Raw genomic sequence first — 21,664 nt, forward strand, 5'->3', positions numbered from 1 at the left:
GTGAACACTTATTATTACGAACATGCAGTATTTCTGCATAAATATGACCATCGTGAGATAAAATGAGTAGAAAAGAAAACATAAAAGTGAATAAATCAAATGTCAAATCAATGTAGGTCCTTTAAATAAGGTAGACATTTTGATTCTTACATTCCAAAAACAAACAAATGAAGAAAAACAAAACAAAAACAAACTTTTATTATTTTATAATGATCTTATTAGCATGTACTCATCTTTTACTGTCTGTAAAAAGGAAGAAAAAATAAAGCATGCACTATTTCTATTTCACTGTTATAACTAAGAATCCATTGCTTTATTGATGACAGCAAGCTGTCCCATCTCAGACGCAGCAATTACAGACTCAAACCATGATACTGCCATCCCCATGTTTCACAGATGGGATGAAGTTCTTACTACGTAAAAAAAAAAAATGTGTATCCTGATCTCATCTATCCAGGTGATCTTAAGCAACTAAAGGTGGGCAGCAATGCATACATTTATTTATCGTGTCTTCACAATGCTGCCATGCATGTCAATGTTCTTCTGATTAGTTTCATGAACACTAACAGCAGTAAATTTTGAAACCTTTAGTTTTGGCCTTTCATTCTTAGAATGATATTTGTTGGTCGACCACTCCTGAGGAGGGTAAATGTTAATGAATCTATTCAATTTACACACAGTCTGATTGTTGGAGCCCAAATGTTTCACTGATGACTCTATAACCTTTCCCAACCAGATGTGTACTTCTGCACCCTGCCAAGCATGTCGGTGTCAAGATCAGACTTTGATACGTTACTCACTCACGCCTTATAGTCTTTTCATTGAGTGATCTTTAAAGAAGATTAAATTGTGTCCATGTAGATTGAGAGGAAAGTGGATGGATTCCAGTTATCTGTAAATTTGATGAGCAAATTATTCTGACCAGCAAACTGTCAATGATCTATAATTCCAGTTATTGATAAATAAAAACTGAAAGCTGAAAAACATCCTCTCTAAAAAAGTATTAAAAAGCATCTTTGCATAACTTGAAGTTTCATCACCTTCCACATGGAGGAGGCAAAGATCCAAACAGAATCTCAAACACGTGATTGGTAGTTCCATTTAGATGGGAATTTGCCAAATATGACAAGCAAATCTTATCTTTTTCTGACTACAACTTATACCTAATAATGCCATTTTACCAGAAAACTAGAATGGATTTGAAATTGGTTTGTTAAATGGCAGTCATCTGGCCCTTTTTATCTTTCTGTCATCCATATGCCTACCATCTGGATACGGGATTATACAGTGGTGGTATTTCCTGCTGACTAATACTGGAATTGTTTAATCACTGGATTGAGAATAGCAGATTTTATAACTTATATAATATAATATAATAAAATATAATCCCATGTTTTAGTAGAAAGAGCATTGAAAATTAGGAGATAAAAACATTAAAAAAGAGTTATACACACTGAAAGTGAGGATGGGAAGTTCTACACATCAATAAAAGCAACATGCCGCAAACAGTAGGCAGCTTCAGCAGGAATGTCTCTGGCTCCGATCCCATTGGCATCCAAACGCAACATTTTCAGCTTGGAGAAGTTTGTCATGTCAGTTGTACTGCAGAAACTGCTCAGGGAGAACTCTGAAAGAAGAGTGGAATACAACAGAGGTCTTACTTCCACACACAACACAAGGGATGTCAGACCGAACTTAAGAACATTGACTATAGCTATACATACATGTTTTTTTATTTTTTGTTTGTTTGTTTGTTTGTTTTTTCTTGTTTTTTCTTTTTTGTTTGTATGTTTGTTTGTTTGTTTTGTTTTGTTTTGTTTTTTGTTTGTTTGTTTGTTTGGTTTTTTTTTTTTCACCTGTAAGAAAACAGTTTTGGAGAACCCTGCTTTGGTGGACTGGCATCACTTCAAAAACAGATAACAGTTAAAAATCTTGCTTTTGCTGTCATCTAGTGGTAAAAGATGTACCTTATTGACAGAGTGTAATGAAATGGAGGATTCAAATGATATAACCTGAGGTCACTAGCGGTCAGGGGCCTCATGTATGACAGACTGTTGAATCTAAAAAAAAGGGGGTATTCACAGAACCTAAAAAATATGTACGGCAACAAAAATATCCAAATGTATAAAACAGTACACATGCCTGATCACTTGTACCTTTCCCATACAAATCTGAGCGAGCATAATACTAAACACCTGCATGAGTTAATAAACCTGTTATGGCTCCACATACAATGTCAGAGATGCACTCTCCTCGCTAGAAATACAAGGGAGGGGACTGAGATAGAATAACAGTCTAGAGCGTGCAAAGCAGCATGTGACATAGATATCGCTGTGTTTTTGTTGCAATGCATGAAGAACAACAGAGGAGGCTCCTTATTGTGTTGATATGAGTGCTGCATGCATTTGTATGTATCCATAATAGTGGGGAGCAAGAACAAAGCAGCATAGCCTACAGGTAATATGACAACCCCACCAGCACACACACATTCAATCACACAGTAGAAAATGCTCCGGAATATTTGCTGATATGTTTCTTCATCATTTGATTTGCTGATGCTCCAGAGATTTAACTGGAGAGCTGGGTGGAAAGTCTGGAAGACTGTGGAAAGGGAATATTTGCCTCCTGAAGATTATGAATGGTCATCTAGCAACAGTGACAGTGATGCCTCTGTTGGAATGATGAAAATATTTATATATATATATATATATATGTATATATATAACCTGTGGATTTAGTAATTAGGCAACATAACCCTTTTGTACATGGGCATGATGAATCTGGTGATGACCTAATATCAAGTATGTAATACAAGATGATGTTAGCCAACTTTGGAAATAGCACTAATACTTTGTGGTTTGATGTTCATTTTTAAAAAACATTTTCTTGGAAATGGGTGTGGTAGTTTCTATGAAAAAAAATGAATCTGGACTGCAGAGTAATTACCTCTTAAAATATTTACAGCATGGAATACAAGAGTGTAAAACAGACTTTTGGCAAGAGTTTTGTTTTCCTTCCAGTCAGGCACTAAATTATATCCATATGTTTAACTTGACAGAACTTGACAAATAATTAACTTATCATTTTTATCATTGTTGATATTATTATTATTGTTTTTTAATAATGATATTATAATTGTCATTGTTGTTATTTATATTATTAATATTATTATTATTGTTATCATTTTCATTATCATTGTTTTTATTATTGCTGTTCAGAGCCAGCCTCATGTGGTCAATCAAGGAACTGCGCCCTTTGGCGCTTCTGCAATGGCTTCCATTTTCAGTCCCAGTGGTTTTTGCAACAGATTATGTCTGCAGATTTTGTCAATAATTTGTAAGTAATTGTCTTTACAATACATTATAATGTGGCAAATAACATAGTAACATAATCTAATCAACAATTAAGTAGCAGACTTGGGTTTAATACACTTAAGACTGTATCTCTTAACTTAATTTGAGATCTAAACTGATTAAGACATTCTGTGACTTTAAATGATAAAGAAGTGTTCTTACCTTTGATCTTATTAGCTTGTAAGTACAAGTTCTCCAGGTTCATGCTGACCACAGGGATCTTCTCCAGTTTATTAAAAGACAGGTCAAGCTCAACGAGTGTGCTGCCATTGAAAACATTGGCTGGCAGTCCCTTATCAGTCAGCATGTTATGAGCCAGTCGGACAAACTGCAGTTTAGGATACATAGACAGAAAGCCTTCTGGTACACTCTCTATGTTATTGGACTCCAGGTAGAGCTGCTGCAAATTATCAGGGAGGTTGTCAGGGATTTTCTTCAGCTTGTTTTTCTTCAAATCCAAAAAGGTCAGAGACTTCAGTCCCTTAAACCCACCTCCTATGTCCTCTATGACATTTGCTTGGAGCTGAAGAATGGTGAGGTTGGTCATCCTCTCAAATGTGCTCAGGGGGATTTTTGAGATCATGTTGTGACCAAGTCGCAGGTTTGTGATAGAGCTGGGCAAGTTCTGAGGCACACGGGTCAGCTCATTGTGATCCAGGTAAAGCTGATCCAGGTTTTTTAGCTTGCTGAAGACATTCTCACTAATCTTGTCTGAGCTGAGCTGGTTGTGAGATAAAACTATCCAGACCAGGTTGGTAGCATTGTCAAATACCCCATACTTAATGCCTGTGATCTGGTTGTGCTGCAGGTAGGCATATTTTATATGGGATGGGACATAGGGAATGTACTGAAGATTCCGGCTGTTACAGTACATAGCTGTAGGGAAGGCTTGGGGACAGTCACACTGCAGGGGGCAATCCATGTTCTCACTCTGCCAGCCAGCATTTTGCCACCGCCCCTGTCGATGGAGCAGCCACTGGAATGGGTTGTTGTGTTGGCTGATGCTCAAATCCACTACTCCCATAAAGAGGAGAAACACTACAGTTTGCATGATTGCTGCTAGAAAACAAATGGGAAAACACTGGTTAAAATTATTCTTTTAAAGATGACAAGAAACAAAGTTCTACATCCTGATCACATAATCACACTGATGATACTTGTAGACCTATTTTAAAGCTAACACGGAATTAAAGTAATATAATAATAATAATACATTTTATTTAAAGCGCCTTTCGGGGCACCCAAGGACGCTGTACAAACAAATAATAAAACATTAACAGTACAGGAAAGGCACAAATATACAACACAATCTAATATAGTCATTTAAACACCTCATGCTCTACTTTCTAAATGTCTGAAATGTACAGAATACCTACCAAGTGACGTCTCCTCCTTAACTCACCTCGCTTGTGTCTCTCTCTGACTGAGTGGAATATGTGGCTGGTATAGTGTAAATAGTCCTACTACCTCTATGCATCTGTAGCCCCAGTCACCCTGTCTCCTTAGTGCACATACATTTTTCCACTTGCATGTAATGTACACTACAACATGTCACCTCCAGCTATGTCAGTATCAATCCCATCTGTGAACTGGTGAGGACACCTGCTTTTTAACAACCTTGTTTTCCATTACTGTGTCATGCCTTATAATTAGTACAGGCACTTGAAGTCTGGCTTGCCTTTTATTTTGTGTTATGGTGGTTATGAAGAGGGTGGGACAATTGCTATTTTAAAGTAAACAAGCCAAACAGGAATTAGCACTGCTTATTCTGAGATTAAATCATTGCAGCATTGTTATAATTTTTAAATCTAATCCATATGTCCCAGCATGAATTTTTCCAGTATATAGAGTCTGTGTCAAAAAAGTAGGCCAAGCCCTGTTATTTTGTCCAAGATCATCCTTCTTCAACATTCTCTGCTTGCTCTGAATACTTTAAGTGACAGGAAAATTAAATGCAGAGTTTTCTCTCTCTCTCTCTCTCTCTCTCTCTCTCAATCTGGTTTCCAGGCCCCTTTGAGGAGATTAAAGTCAACATTCTGATTTGAAATGGATTTTGTTTAGCAAGTAATTGACCTTAGTAACCTTCAAATTACATCCTATTTGAGAGGAAAGAACCTAAGGGTATACAGATGGGACTCCTTTGTGCAAAAGATGTGTCAGCAACAAAGATCAACTTGTGAGACCAAAAAAAAATGTTACAATTTTTTTTTTATCCTTGAGAAAAGAGAGAATCATCACCTGGATTTAACTAAGAAACTAGGGGGGGAAAAACTCCCTTTGAGAAAGTATTGTAGTGATTAGTGTTTCAGCTGACATCAAGTGCCTTAAGACAGATCCTGTAATCATGGAAAGGCTGTTAGGCCATTTTAAAATAGTTAAATTCTTGGCCTGTATCAAGCAAACAAAGGCACTAAGGAGAATTCCTCTGCTGAAGTTAACTTACTGTTCAAAGGAAGTTTTCCCCCATTCCTTTTCTGCCAACTAGCCGTGCATACTCGGATGAAGGGACTGAACCTAATAGAGGTTTTATTGTGATCCATTGGTTTTCTTAGCCTGACATCTTTTTTATGGATTGGCTTTCATCTAAAATAATTTTAATAAAAATGAGATTTGATTGGATTATATTTGGATTGCAGAGATTGAACTGGATTGAATCATAACTTGACTGGATTGTACCACAGCTCTGAAAGTGTCATAAAGCTGTCATGAATTTGTACAACTAAAACTAAATAAAATGAGCTGAAGGGATTGATGAAACTACAAAACTTGTGTGGGAAGGAACAAAAGAGAGGACTAAAAGAAGGCCCTTTGAATAGCAGTCTGACATCACCACCTTGGGAATTTCACCCAAGAAAATCTTAAATCCTTACACGCTTATCACGACATTAAAGTTTGTTATACAAATTCAGGAGACATGTTCCTTTGAAACATATTTATTGTATAAATTTTCAAATAATTAAAAAAACTACTAACAAAATAAAGCAAAACATTAAAATGTGGCCTAGGCTTACCGGTTGTGGGTCAAGCAAATAAACTGAGGAGGCATCTCAAATCACCCTGCAGCCCACTTATCAGAGTGCCACCCAAACCAGGAAGTGCAGACCAGCATGCACACAGGAGGGGACATCACCACCAGAAGAACGCTGAGCTGCACAACTTGCAGAAACTGGTGACTTAACCAGCTGTGTGGTGTTCAGGTGCATCCAGCCTTTACCCACCAATGATGTCATAATTGGCGATTGAGAACCATAATTTTTTTCAACAACTTTTCAGGTTCCAGACCAATTTTCTTTGGTGTGAATTCGCCTGCTACTGGTTCAAAATTAAGTTCAGTAACCAGCACCGTGCCAGTACATGGTGGGTGTGAAAGCCCTGTGGGAGGCTTTCAGTTTGCCACTGCCTTCACATCACTTAGGTCAGTGAAAACACACTCAGCAGACATCACATGGCCCAAATAATGTACCTCTAGCTAAAAAAAAAAAACTTTATAAGTTTTGCCTTCAAACTTTCAGGCTACTGTAGTGTAATGAGATTTATAGTTTTCGGGAAACAATATCACTGTGAAGCCACTGTTGAATGGTGAAACTGGTGTTAAACCTCCTTGTGTGATTATTTATAACCAAGTTTATCACTTTCTAAATTAGGACAAACAGGAAAACAGCAATACAAAAACAACATATTTCTATTTATTCAATGACAGAACTCAATTACCATTTTGCTTGGAGCACTTCTGACAAACAATTGTGAAAGGTACTGTTTTTGTTTGTTTGTTTTTTTTTATCTATAAAATTGAAGCGAATGTGTGCATTTTTTCCTCCTTTTTTTCTTATTTTATGAATTTTAAGTTCCACAAGTAGAAATTATACCCTTATCTTCTATATAATTAGATGGATTTTCATGGAATCTGAGAGTCATTCAAACTGAGGGAAAAAACACATTATCCGTTGTGAGGGGATATCTCTGAAAAATTCAGTTATTACTTTAAAAGTACATCTAACAGAAATCATTTATTACATTGCTGACTGGGCATGAGTTGCAGTGTGTGACTGAGCTTGTGACCAGCTTCCGTGTGTAGGTCACAAGCTCAACGAATATGTCACAATTAAAAGGCAAGTCAGTACTTTAACCTTATCTCTTACATGTTTTAGAATTCACTTACATGATTTCAGTAAATTTTGTATTAAGTTATTTAGGTGTTATGAACTGAATGAGATAGGTTGTGTGCTAAAGCTTTTTCATCCATCAATTTTTAGTATGTGCTTCATCCTATTCAGGATTGCAGGGGGGCTGGAGCCGATCCTATTTTACAAGCAAGTTTAAAAGCCACGCTCCCTCCTATTGTCAATTTAAATTCTAAACAAAAAGATCACAGTTAAGTTTGAAACCATTAGCATTCTTCTTCTGAATAGACAGCCCCCGTGCAGTTTATCTAAAGTCATTTGTATTGGGCCGTTTCTCTCAAGTAGAATAAACCAATAAACAAATTCTACTGATACTGAAAAGTAAACAATCACAGACAGAAAATTAAAATACTGAGATGTCACCACTAGATTTTATGGAAGCTGAAAGTAACCGATTTAAGTTATTCTTTTTGTAATCGTTATCTCGAGATAACAAGTTAATTTTCTTGTTCAGAGCCAGATGGCTGCATCCAAAGCATGAAGGAGCGCTTGGAAGAGGTCCGTGATTCTCCCAGTAGACCACAAACACAGTCACTAAAATCCATTGTAATTTATTATTGTACAGACTCAATATATCTTATTTTTCTAATTATCATATGTTAACAACTAGTAGGTTCCTGGAGGGAACCTGTGTGGAGCTTGTGTGTTCTCCCCGTGTATGCATGGGTTCTGTCCCGGCTTCCTCACAATCCAAAGACGTGCATGTTAGGTTGATTTGAGTCTCTAAATTCTTGCTAGGAATAACTGCGAGTCTGAATGAATGCTTGTCTCTGTGTTGGTTCTGTGATGGACCAGGAGCAGATCCAGCCCCCTTTCAACTCCGCATTTCAATAATCCGTTATCTCGAGAAAAAAAAGTTGGTTTTCTTAATATAATGACATAAATTATTTCGTTATCATTAGAAAATTGTGTTGATAAAAAACGCTCCAATATAGCAGTAAATTCTTCTCACATTTGTTCATGATACAAACAAAAGATGTGGTTTTGAAAATTGGTCATTCAATAGATATGAGATGTCCTGGCAAACATTCTCAACAACATCCTAAAGGCAAACTGTCTATCTAAATGACTTTCAACATGGGAAACAGACTAGAAGTTGAAAAATATCTAAAACAATACATGAGTGGACAGCAAAGTTCACTTGAATGATGCACTGGCTACAGTAAAGTCGTAAAACCAATCCTAATAAAAAGAATATGCACCTATCAGTAACAAAGCACACATGCTTCCTAATTTGACATTTTTACAACTCTGCAATCCAGTTTGCACTTTTACGAGCATCTCTGCACTGGATGATGAAGAGATATCCACCAGGTGTGTCATTTTAATTGAAAACACATGCTGTTCATACAATTTTAGGTTGCTTATTTAATTAACTTTTCTTCTTTATTTTCCAAATTTCACAGAAACACAAGGACTTTTCTGTATAACAAGCAATGCCCCTCAGTATTATAGCAGTGTCTGATGAATATCATCTTCAGACAGACTTTTGGTAATCAGGTGAAAGTGTAAAGATTTGTACACTTGTAAATTTATTTAGCTCATCTTTACACAGTCACACCCACTGTGATCTTTGTTGCTCTCCTAAGGACTAGAGCAACAACCCAAGACTAACCATTATTTTGGAAAAAGTTACTCATACGTAGAGAGAGGGTGGGTTATTCATTTAGGTTTCAACATGTTGTATTTGCACGTTTCTATAGCAGTCCAGAGAAGACAAACTAAACCATGGCTCCAGAGTGGGCCTTCACATGTTTAGGGTCTACTGCTTAGAAGAAAATGGTGAGACAAAGCAGGGTTTAGTTTATTGTATTCTGAATCTTTTAAATTCTTTATTTTGCTTTTTCACTAAATATTGCATGAATTTTATTACCCAGTCTATTCTAATGTTTTAGCCAGCATAGAAACACTTGCATCCATGTTCTTCCACATACTGCTTATGCATCATGAGGCTTGTAAAAAGATGAGTTTATGGGACCTCAGATGGCAGCTGCAATCTAAAGAAAATATAAAAAGCGCTCATCAGTTTTCTCTCTGTGTTCTGTGATAGTGGGACACTGAGGGGATGTTGCTGGTCAACAGAGCTTCGATCAGAGAGAAGGGCATGGAGAAGTAAATTCCAAGCACATTTTAAAATGAACTAGTTCAGTTCATTTCATAATTCAAATTTTTGAACTATGTTCACAGTTCTAAAATGAACTAGTTCATAGTTCTTTTTTCCCAGTGTGTTGCTGCAAGCTATTACCCTCAGAATACTGGCATTTTCTTGTTGTTGCCACCCATTCAGTCCACACTCGTAGACAGCTGCAGCTTTCACTTCTACAGTATAAAAACATGAGAAAAAACTTGCTTGAATGGTCTTTTTTAATGAGGAATTATTAAACTATCTGAGGTAGGAACCAGGCCGAGGTGGGAAACAAAGCAAGTGCAAAACATTTAAACGTCACTTTTTAATGTTTTGTCGATGTATTTTTTTTCTGACTTGTCTGTCCAAAGAAAATTTCTAGAACTTGGATCATAAAAGTGCAATATTCAGCCAAAATGAATAAGTGAAAAAAAAAAAAAAAAAAAAAACATATACATGTGATAATTCTGCATGGAGACAAATAACCACAAAACAGATTTATAAGTAAACAACAGTTAAGTACTGTGAAACAAACAAAAATAAAAATGGAATTGAAATAACAGATTTTGTTCAGGCTGCATGGTGGTGTGGTAGTTAGCACTGCAGCCTCACAGCAAGAAGGTTCGAGCCTCGGCTCGGGAGAGGTTCAAACAGTACCTCTCTGTGTGGAGTTTGCATGTTCTCCCTGTGTATACATGGGTTCTCTCTGGGTACTCGGGCTTCTTCCACCGTCCAAAGACATACATGTAATGGATAATGCCCAACGAGGTGTCCATTATCATAAATTAATGGACGACGTGGAGGTGTGAACCGTCCGATGCGAAGCAGAAGGCAGTTGCTTCCGCAAAGTCCATTAATTTATGATAATGGACACCCCAAAGGGCATTATCCTACTTTTATACCATGGTCTGTAGGGGGTTTCCATTAACACTAGAAGTCCCAGGAATTTTGATGTCTCCCTAAAGTCCCAGAGAAGGGTCGAAAGACCTTTAGTCCAAACTGACGACTCTGCTGGCAAAAATTAGCATCTCTTCATTTGTAAATGCAGCCATTACCTGAGGAATGCACCCATTGCATCCAGCCCCTCCTTGTTACCTTGAAACGTCTGGTAAATTCTGTGGCAGTGGGGGATGGTGGGCTGAGGGGGATAAATAGTAGCTAGCTTCACCTCGAACAAATAGAAGGAAGCAAAATGCAGAGGCGGCTTACAACTCAGCAGGCATTGGACCTGATCCTCAGCGATACAAACCCTTGTGACTCAGATGGAGAAGAGATACAAATTCAGCTGGATTCGGACTCTGACTCTGAGCAGTCTTCAGGTAAGATTTGAAACTATTATTGAACTTTTTGGTATGACAAATTTCTTTCTTTCTGCTTTGTCCTGTACTGTGAGTTGCAACACTGGAATTTCTCCATTTTGGTACAAATAAAGGATTTTTTTAATCTTATTTCCAAAACATCCTATTTTCGTCCTCTGAAATTGTGAAATTGTTTACCTTGCAGATGATGAGACTGCTCCACTGCCAGAAAAGAGGGCTCGGTTGGGAAGTGAGAGGACAGAGATGGCTAAAGATGGCACAGTGTGGCATGAAGAACAGCTGGGGACATGTCTCAATTTCACCCCAATAGAACCATACGGCACAGATGGAGAGCCAACTGCTAAGGCCAGAAGAAGTATCCGGACTCGTCTTCAAAGCTTCTTCTGTTTTATAACACTTGAAATGCTTCGTAGCATTCAAGAATGGACCATTCAGCATGCACGGCAAAAGGAGCAGGCAGATTGGTTCATGAACCTCCCAGAACTAATGGCATTTATTGCAATTATTATCTTGCGGGGGGTGAAGAAAGTTCCATCACTACGTGACAATTGGTCAGCAGAGCTGGGAAACCCACGAATCATTGCTACTATGGCCCGAAAGCGCTTCCAAAACATCATGCAACACCTACGCTTTGATAACATGTTCACACGCAGTGAGCGAGTGGAGACAAATAAGTTTGCTGCAATTTCTAATCTGTGGGAATCTTTTGTCAATAACTGCATCAGATCTTATAACCCTGGTCGACACATCACTATTGATGAACAGCTTTTCCCGACAAAGACTCGCTGCAGTTTTCTGCAGTACATTGCAACAAAACCGGACAAATTTGGCATTAAGTTTTGGCTGGCTTGTGACTTGAAATCAAAGTACATTTGCAATATCCTGCCATATCTTGGCAAGGACCCCAGTCGTCCCAGTGGAGAGAGACTCTCTGAGAGTGTAGTGATGAGGCTGATGGAGCCGTTCATGGATAAGGGCAGAACTGTAACAACAGACAATTTTTTTACATCGCTGTCCCTTGCGCAACGACTGCTTAGCCGGAAAACCACCATCCTTGGCACAGTCAACAAGATTCGCCGGGAAATTCCTCAGTCAACTAGACTGAAGGACCACACTAAATTCACCACTCGAGTGTTTTCCACCACTGGTGCAACACTCACAGTATATGCGCCGAAACGGAAAAAGACTGTCTATCTTCTCAGCAGCATGCACAATGTGGTTGAGACTGAGAATACCACCAAAAGGAAGCCAAACACTGTCACACAATACAACACCACAAAGTGTGGTGTGGATGTGATGGACCAGATGGTGCGGGAGTACAGCGTGCGTGCAGGAACACGGAGATGGCCAGTCGCCGTGTTCTACAACATGATCGACATGGCGGCACTGAACGCTCATGTTCTTCATAAGGAATGCACCGGAGTGCAGGAGAGAAGAGTGGACTTCCTGGTTGAGCTCGCGAAAGAGTTGGCCAACTCTCATGTGAGTCAGAAGAAGGCACATAAGGAGCAACTGCTTCAGCAGCAACCTCCCACACCTAGCCCTGGGAAAAGGGCAAAATGTCAGGTCAACCATCGATGCAAGAACAATTGCGCAACTGTAAGATGTGTTGACTGCTACAAATACACATGTGGCAAATGCAGGATGGAGATACCATGGAAGTGCCAAGCATGTTTGGACTTAGCACAGACGGACTGCTGAAAGAGCAGAAAAGCCATTCACACAAGGGCATGCCACTGTAGCCTTGTGTAAATATTTGTGAAATTGTTTCATTACTTGCATTATTTTAACTGTTTTGTTGTTTTTTTTATGACAAAAATAAAAAGCATTGGAAAAAATTCACAGTTGTTCTTTTATATCTTTGTCATGTTGACATTTATGCCCTCTTGACTTAGACACTAATGCTTCTGGATATTTTACTCACAGACCCTGCCTGTACCACCACAATCAAAAAATGTTCATTTTAAATATTCAAAATTGTTCATTGCTTGGGCTTTTTGGACATAAGGTACATGAACATTGGGTTAGAAAGTTTGAAAAATTGGTAAAAAATTCTGAAAAATTTGTATTTTTTCATTTGTATGAAAAGAGGAGAGCTGGACCTTTTAAAGTGATTTTTTAAAAAAATATGAATTCATCATTTTGTCATATCATTCTAAATTGTTTGCTTTTTTATTGAAGGCCCACAATGATTATCTTTTTTTTTTTCTTCTAAAAGCACACAAATGTGTCGAGGAGGTATATATCATATATCATATCAAATATATTTTTAATTATTTGAAATATACTAGAATGCAGGAAAACCTTTCTGAATCTGTTTGAGGTCTACTCCAATCTCATACTCAGGGGACCAAGCAGTGTCTCAAGCCAAGCTTTGGGCAAAAGTTGACAGTCCAGTTTCAAGAGTCTACAGTGTCTCCCCTAAGTATGCGCCCTCCTGGGGTGTGCCAGTAATTGACTCGTCTACAAACAAAAGAAGCTGTTCACAGCTTAAGACAGGATTTTAGCTAAAATCCTACTGGTCAATCGACCCATCTCTGGGTTGTAAAGGTAGAAAGGTCAATTGACCCCTCTCTGGGACTTCTAGTGTTAAAAAGTGATCATGGACACCTATAAAAGAAGTTCCGGTCAAATAGCCTTATTGCTGTAAATTATTGCGCTGACTAAACGCTAGTTGGTAACCATGGCAACAGAAACTCAGACACCGGGCTGGAGACAAGCCAGATCATTTCTGTGATAGCGCATTGCTATGAAAGCAGCTTGCAGGCTTATTGGGCTCCGTCAGTCCAGGAGAGACCAGAATGGAGCAACATTTTCTCATCCCACAATATCCCAACCAGCAGTGGTCAGGGTCCACAAACATTAAATCTCCTTTCTTCAAATGCCAGTATCTTTATGAAATGTCACGATCAACTGCAATGTTGCATTTAATTTTAAACAGTTCATCACCTGTCTTTCTGTCTTGACTACCTTACATATGTCACGCCCTCACTTGGTCAGGCCAAGCCTGTCCTGCCATTTTACTGCAATCACTCCCCTGATTATCCACACCTGTCCCTGATCGTCTCACTCTGCCCCATTCACTCCAACTCTGCACTACAGCCAATCTCCCCAGATCAGTCACACCTGTCTCCCATTTACTCACCAGTCCTTATATTCCCCAGCACCACACTCACTCCCTGTCGGAACTTGAAGTTCTTATCCGCATGGATCCCGCTCCTCTTCTGTACTCACTCCTTGGACCTCCAGTCAGCCCTTCCATTGCCTACTTGAGTAAGATGAATCCATTCTGTTCTCTATTATAATAAAGTTATGTTAACCTTCTCCTGTCTCCGTGAGGTCCATGCATCACAACATACTTGCTTGATACAGAGTGAATGGTGGATAATATTATAAAAACGATTTAGGATAGACTTACTTGCTTGATACACATTTAATGATCAGAGTGAATGGTGGATAATATTTCTCACAATAAAAACGATTTAGGAAACTGTCTGTGGACTTTGACTGAAACAAAATGTGGCATTATCTTCTGGACACACACAAGCTGTAAGAACTGCACCCGCCCTCCGAAATTATACTTTTGTCACATAACATAACATTAAGCAATCATCTCCCTTCCCTCCACTGATCAGGTCTAATACAACAGCTGCAGCCGACTGAGCTACAGGTTCTGTCAGAGCTGGTTACTGTGGCAATGCATCACAACAAATTAGTCCACTCAGCCGCTTCTTGAATAACTTAGGATTTTAACGGTGAAAAACATTAACGTAATAATTGACTTAATATTTATTTCTTTTGTAAGTGGTATGTTAAGTTAATTGGTGACTAAATTCTCTTTAGGAGTGAGTGTGAGCATGAATGGTTGTTTGTCTCTCTGTGTTAGCTGGCCCTGCGATGGACAGGCAACTTGTCCAGGATGTACCCTGCCTCTTGCCTGCTAATTCCTGGGATAGGTTCCAGCTTCCCCGCGACCCTTAGTTGGATATACTGGTATAGAAAATGAATGAAAGATTTTGTCCAAACATTCAAACTGCTTTATAGGAAGCAGAATGCAGATTTTTAAATAGTTGCACCATTATGTCATGGCAGCCTGCATCATGCTTACACCCAACTTTTCAGCATGTCAACTGACTTGCTAAAATTAAAACAAAAAAGCACAAATGTGTTTAAATGACATGCAGATTGTTTCATAAATAAATAAATGTCCAGCAGCTAATCTGAATGTTCAATACTTAATTTTTGAAAACATCTTTTTTTTTTCAACCAGAATGTGTCCTTTACATCAAAGGTTACATCAGATGACTCCCTGCTGCAACACACCTGATTCAAATTCAAAAGCTCTCTGACAAGCTCTGCACAAGTTTGCCAATGAGCTATTAATTTGAATCAGGTGTGTTGCAGCAGGGACACATCTAAGACCTGCAGGATAGTAAGCCTTGAGGACCAGGGTTGGGGACCTCTGCTTTACGTCACACATAAAACAGATCCATAGAACTACTTTCTTTCTTCTTCATAATATAGCAAAAATATGGAAGATTTTGTCTCACAGCGATGCAGAAATGTTAATCCATGCATTTGTTACTTCCAGATTGGATTATTGTAATTCTTTGTTTGTTGATTGTCCTTAAAGCTGCACTAAACAGCCTCCAACAGATCCTAAATGCTGCTGCAAGAGTTCTGATGAGGACTGGCAGAAAATAACCTTTTTTGACAGTCCTGGCTTCTCTTCATTGGTTTCCTGTGAGATCCAGGATTAAATTTAAGGTTTTATTACTCATATACAAAACTCTTATTCCATATTGTTCCAAGAGAACCCTCTGCTCTCAAGCAGCAGGCCAACTTGAAGGGGGATTATTACTCATTTTTACTACATCTGTTTTACAAGTCAAGTCAGTATCCTCCTTGTGTCGGCTCCAAGCCCAGATGAATGCAGAGGGTTGCATCATTAAAGATATCTGACATAATACATATTATGTAATCAGCTCAATGTCTGGAGATGAAGATGGCACTGCTATGAGAAGAGCAGTTCAACTGCTGAATTGCTGTTCGGACCCATAAAAGGAACAGCCAAGAAGTTAAGAAGAATCATTAGAAATCTTTGTAAGGCAGTAAATCTTTGGTGCTCAAAGTCTGCTGCTTTCCAGCACTAATCATCCTAAAAAAAAAAAAAAAAAAAAACTTTTTTGTTTGTTTGTTTGCTTCTTTATTTTTTAAAACTGACTCAGCTGAATGTGATTAACTGTGGCAAATACGCCAGCAGTTCTTTCCCTAATCAGTCTGTCACACACAAAATACCATAAAAAGCAATATCTCAGTTGTGCTGCTCTACAAGACACTGCAAATATCACAATAATACAAATTCACAATGGAATAGTATGCAGTAGAAAGATGTTTGCAGTGTTAGGGTGTATAAGAGGATCAGGTTCAGAAGCACAACACTAATATACAAATGCTTAACGACATGCTTCTGCTGTGGACATGATACAGCTCATAAATCTTCAAGTCACATGCATTGTTCATAATAAATACACAAACAAAACCTATACAACTTTCATGATGAATACAGAATCTGCCTTTCTAGTCTGCCTTTCTTCTGAAACAAATGCAATTATAATTTTTAAACATTAAAGTTTTTTTTTTGTTGCTGTTGTTGTCTTTTCCATTCTTTACTCAATCCATCTTACAAAAGCTGTAATTGAACAACACTTTGCCATGTTGTACCCCTTCAGGTTTCATTCTCCCTGAGTGATCTATAGCCTCTGGTATAAGGTTACCTTTAGATTCTAGTACATTTCTGCCTAGCAGCGTTTGCATAGCACAAGTCTATACTCAGGAAACAACACAGAGGCCTCCTTGACAGTATATCATAACTGACTGCCACAGAATTTAGATACTAACAAAGTTGTCTGTTGAGTATGAACACCTGACTGTCAGAAAATTAAAGGTTGCTGTCCAAGAAGAAAAAAAAAATCAATAATTCACTCCAACAAGTCCACCTCTTGAACTTTAGCTGTAGCTCTTACTGTAAATGCTGTCTGTCAACCCATATGCAACAATCAGAAGAGATCATTTTATTTTTTTATGCATTTTGCACATCTGTTAACTTTCATCTGACAGCTCTGCACGGTGCATTCGGAGTATCTTTAACTGCAATTTCTGTTAATTGTTTTGAGCATGTTTCAAATGGCAGATGAGCTCAAAGCATGAAGGTTGTTAGCCAAGCTTTCATCCTATTTACTGTGGACATTTCAAGTTTCTGGGAAAGTCTAATCACATTAATGCAGAGAACAAACAACTGGAGCAATTAGGCTAAAATTAGTAAGGCAAGGCAAGTTTATTTGTATAGCACATTTCATGTACAGGACAATTCAAAATGCATTGCAAAAAAACATTAAAAGCATTACAGATATGCAAAAAAAGCATTCAGAAGTAGTAAAAGGTAGCAACAAATAACAAAAATCTCAATAAAATCATAAATTACATTAAAATGATTAAAAACAAGATAAGTTAAAAAGTTACCGTGCAGATTTCATGCATAGGCGCATGAGAAAAGAAATGTTTTTAACCTGGATTTAAAAATGTCTACATTTGGTGAAAGTTTAATTTCTACTGGCAGTTTGTTCCACTTGTTTGCAGCATAACAGCTAAATTCTGCTTCTCCATGTTTAGTCTGGACTCTGGTCTGGACTAGTTGACGAGAGTCTTAGAACCTAAGAGCTCTGCTAGGTTTATTTTCTCTGAATATATCACATAACGGCTTAAACAGTTCTGAGATTTGTAAACAATCTGAAGTGTTTTAAAATCTATTCTGTGACTGCCTGGAAGCCAGTGTAAAGATTTTAAAACTGGTGTGATGTCTTCAGATCTCTTAGTCCTGGTTAAAACTCTAGCAGCAGCGTTCTGGATGAGCTGCAGATGTTTAATGCTCTTTTTAGGAAGTCCTGTTAAAAGACCATTACAGTAATCCAGTCTACTGGAGATGAATGCATGGATGAGTTTCTCTTGGTCTTTCTGGGAGACTAAACTTTTAATTCTGTTGATGTTTCTGAGCTGGTAAAAAGCTTCTTAGTGACAGCTGTGATGTGGCTGCTGAAAGTCAGGTCTGAGTCTATCAACGCTCCAAGGTTACGAACTTGGTCGGTGATTTTAAGAGCCGAGTCTCCAGGTTTTTACCAATGCTGACCCTCTTCTCTTTGTTACCAGTTACAACCCGACTCTGGGGGAATGAGAGGCGTAACAAAAACGAGAACTGTGGACGGATGTTAAACATTATTTGAAAGTGGTAGGTAGGCACTTTAAAAAGTGTTTAAGAAATGCAATAATTCAGACCTTATTAGAGAGAAATATATTTTAACCCTGATTAAAAAAAGTACCTTTGTGTTAAAAATCAAGATGCTGTAATTTTTTAAATTAAAACTCTTTATTTAATGGAAAATTGTACATTTCAATCCAACACATAAAAAGATGCAACACGCTGGAATATCATTTGTATACCTGATAGAACATCTCACAACCTTGTTCTGCTCTATAAATTGATGGCCTGTTTTTGCAGGATTTTTTCATGCAACCAGGCTTGTCCTAACTCACTATGGGAACACAGTGTCATAATGAACCAGAAGATCCTAAATGTATTTTAGGTCTAAACCATTCAGTGCTTTGTAAACTGACAGCGGGATTTTGAAGTTAATTCTTTGACAGACAGGAAGCCAATATAAACATCTAAGGACTGGAGTTATATAATCTACTTTCTTGGTATTAGCGAGGACTCAAGCAGCAGGATTCTGGACTATCCGCAGCTGTCTGATGGACTTTTTAGGAAGACCTGTGAGGACAGCATAAGGGTAGTCCAGTCTACTAAAGTTAAATGCATGGACAAGTTTTTTTTAAATCTTGCTGAGTCCTTTAATCCTCAATATGTTCTTTAAGTGATAATAGGATGACTTCAAAAGTCTTAATATAACTGACAAAATTCAGGTCTGAGTCCATGACAACTCCTAGATTTCTGGAATGGCTGTTAGCTTCAAACAGCCAAGTTCAAAACTGAGTACTGATTTTTAATCTTTCTTCCTTTGGCGCCAAAAACTATTATTTCAGTTTTGTCTTCATTTAACTGAAGGAAGTTCTGGCACATCCAATCTTTAATTTAATCAATGCACTAGATCAGTTTGGATCGAACTGTAGTCTCCAACTGAGATGGTTATGTAGATTTGTGTGTCATCAGCATAGTAAGTGAGGTATCTAAGCATAGCATTTGTATGGTACACACTTAAGTCTTTACCATATAAGATTCTCTGTCCCACAGACTGGATTGACACAAGAACATGCATTCCATGCAAATGAGCATCCTATAGGCAAACTCTATGATTGGAGGACACAGGACTGAGGAATTTTCTTTGTTTAAACCCTATATAAGACAGAACGACACATCAAGTCTTCAGGTCTTCGTTCTGGCTTTGGGACCTCCAGATTTTGCTGCAGAAATCTGTTTTGATGTCTGAACTTTTGTAATAAACTTCTTTTTATTATTCAAGTCAGCGTCCAGAGACGTTTTTGCCTGAGAGCCAATTTTTCCACATCTCCTGATCAAGATACATCATAAGTAACATGCTTTGTTGTTTTTTATAATTCAAGGAAGTGGCAGCATGTAGATGTTGAACAGCAGTGGCCCCAGGATGGAGCCTTGAGGAACTCCACATGTTATTTTGGTTCGCTCAGATTTTTAGTTACCTATAGACTTGAAGTTGTCCCTGTCTTTTGAATAGGACTCAAACCAATTAATTGCAGTGCCAGAAATTCCTACCCAACTTTTTCAGTCGCTCTAGTAAGATGTTATGGTCGACTGTGTCAGATGCAGCACTGGGATCTACCAAGACCAGGACTGAAATATTTACACTATCTGTGCTCTGGCGAATGTCATTACAAACCTTTTTTAATCGCTGAAGACCTTAACTAGAGCAGTCTCAGTGCTGTGGTGTGGCTGAAAACCTGACTGATAGACATCATAACAATTATTTAGTGTCAGGAAGTTGTGTAGCGGTTGAAATACAGCTTTTTCTATAATCTTATCAAGAAAGGGGAGGTTTGATATTGGCCTGTAGCTGCTCATAAGTGATCTTCTTTTTAGGGTCTGAAGGAAGACACCTGGAAGCAGAGATGCGTTTACAATCTGTAAGATATCTAAGACCATGCATCTTGATACATTCCTTAAAAAACCTGGTTGGCAGGGCGTCAAGACAGCAAGTGGTTTTCAGATGGCCAATGATCTCATCCAGGTTTTTAGAACTGATTGGAGAAAAGTGTGTCATGGTGTTCATGTCTCTGAGATGACACAGGGACATATGCTCTGCCCCTGGCATGGAAGCACTGATTGACTGCCGGATTTTCTGAATTTTGTCAGTAAAAAAAGAAGCCAACTCATTACAGGTCCGGTTGGATAGAAGTTCTGAGGTTACTGACACAGGAAGATTAGTTAGCCTGTCAATACTAATAAACAAGGCATGAGCATTATTGCTGTTCTTTGGGGGTTGATGGAGAGAAAGCTTGTATAAATATTTCAGTGGTATTTTCACCAGTGTACCGTTTCTTGATAACCTCTGTTTGGGCTTTTTTGCTGACAATAACAGCACTCTCAAAGAAAACATATTAATGATCAGACAGAGTAACAACCATCATCACAGCCTTGGAAATATTCAGACCTTTAGAGATGACTAGATCCAGGTTGTGTCCTTTGTTGTGTGTTTTTTCTCTTACATGTTGAGTTAGACCAACGTTATTAAGAATTCAGCACTCAGCACAATTCTTTGGTCATAATTGTTTGCATTATTGTTTCACAACAGCTTGTGTACTGGTTATTGTAGGATTCCACAAGTGTTTGTATGGTGTAAACCAGTGGTGGGGAACATTGGCCCTAGTCCTGCAAGTTTTCCATGTGTCCCTGCTCTAACACAACTGGTTCAAATTAACAAATCATCATGCAGAATTTGATTGGCTGATCCATTTGATTTAAATCTGGAGTGTTAGAGCAGAGACACAAGAAAAACGTGCAGGAATGTGGCCCTTAAGACCAGGGTTCCCCACCACTGTTATAAACAAAACAATAAACATGGCAACAATACAGTCGTCATGTTTGATCACAACAGGGCTTATGATTTATATATATATATATATATATATATATATATATTTATAATATATATACAAGAGAGGGAAGGCAGTCCATACAGAAGGCATTGCACTTCCAGAGGGCAGATAATCTTATGGGATAATAAGCTGGCTAAAGGAGGACACTCAGACTACAGATGTTAAAACATAGAAGCTGTTCACCATGCATGTAGTATTCCATCCTATATCCAGTGTCCAGAGGCTATACACTGAGCGCAAAGAGGGAGGCCGGGGACAAGTGAGCATCAGGGCCACTATCCAAGATGAAATATCCAAGTTCCACAAATACATTAGTTTCAAAAGATAAAGATGATATTGAGACTTGACAGGAAAGTTAAGGCTAGCCTTTCTAGTTGCAAAATACAAGATTAACCAAAAGAAAATTGGAAAAAGGGCAAATAAAAGTACCACAGAAGAATGTCATGATGATGATGTGTTGCATGTTGGTATGGTAGCTGTGTTTAATAAGGCTGTGGTTCTCAAACTTTTGAGCCATGATCCCCAATATAACATATGTTGCTG

At 38.2% G+C, this 21,664-nt stretch overlaps 1 protein-coding gene across 1 annotated transcript; it reads right to left on the reverse strand.

The window, feature by feature from the left end:
• Positions 1-1,475: 1,475 nt before the first annotated feature.
• fmodb (fibromodulin b) lies at positions 1,476-21,638 on the reverse strand. Its single transcript, XM_042004339.1, has 3 exons — positions 21,551-21,638; positions 3,516-4,412; positions 1,476-1,627 (listed from the first exon to the last, which is right to left on the reverse strand). The coding sequence occupies exons 1-3, from the start codon at positions 21,636-21,638 to the stop codon at positions 1,476-1,478; spliced, it is 1,137 nt and encodes a 378-aa protein (XP_041860273.1).
• Between the last annotated feature and the right edge of the window lie 26 nt (positions 21,639-21,664).

Source organism: Melanotaenia boesemani, chromosome 13 (assembly GCF_017639745.1).
Source record: "Melanotaenia boesemani isolate fMelBoe1 chromosome 13, fMelBoe1.pri, whole genome shotgun sequence".
Lineage (NCBI taxonomy): Eukaryota > Metazoa > Chordata > Actinopteri > Atheriniformes > Melanotaeniidae > Melanotaenia > Melanotaenia boesemani.

Coding starts and splice junctions, on each gene's coding strand:
- fmodb (XM_042004339.1), bottom strand. CDS start 21,638: ATGGCTCAAAAGTTTGAGAACCACAGCCTTATTAAACACAGCTACCAT. Junction 4,413..21,550: donor CATCATGACATTCTTCTGTG/GTACTTTTATTT, acceptor TTTGTTTTCTAG/CAGCAATCATGCAAACTGTA. Junction 1,628..3,515: donor ACAAGCTAATAAGATCAAAG/GTAAGAACACTT, acceptor CTCTTCTTTCAG/AGTTCTCCCTGAGCAGTTTC.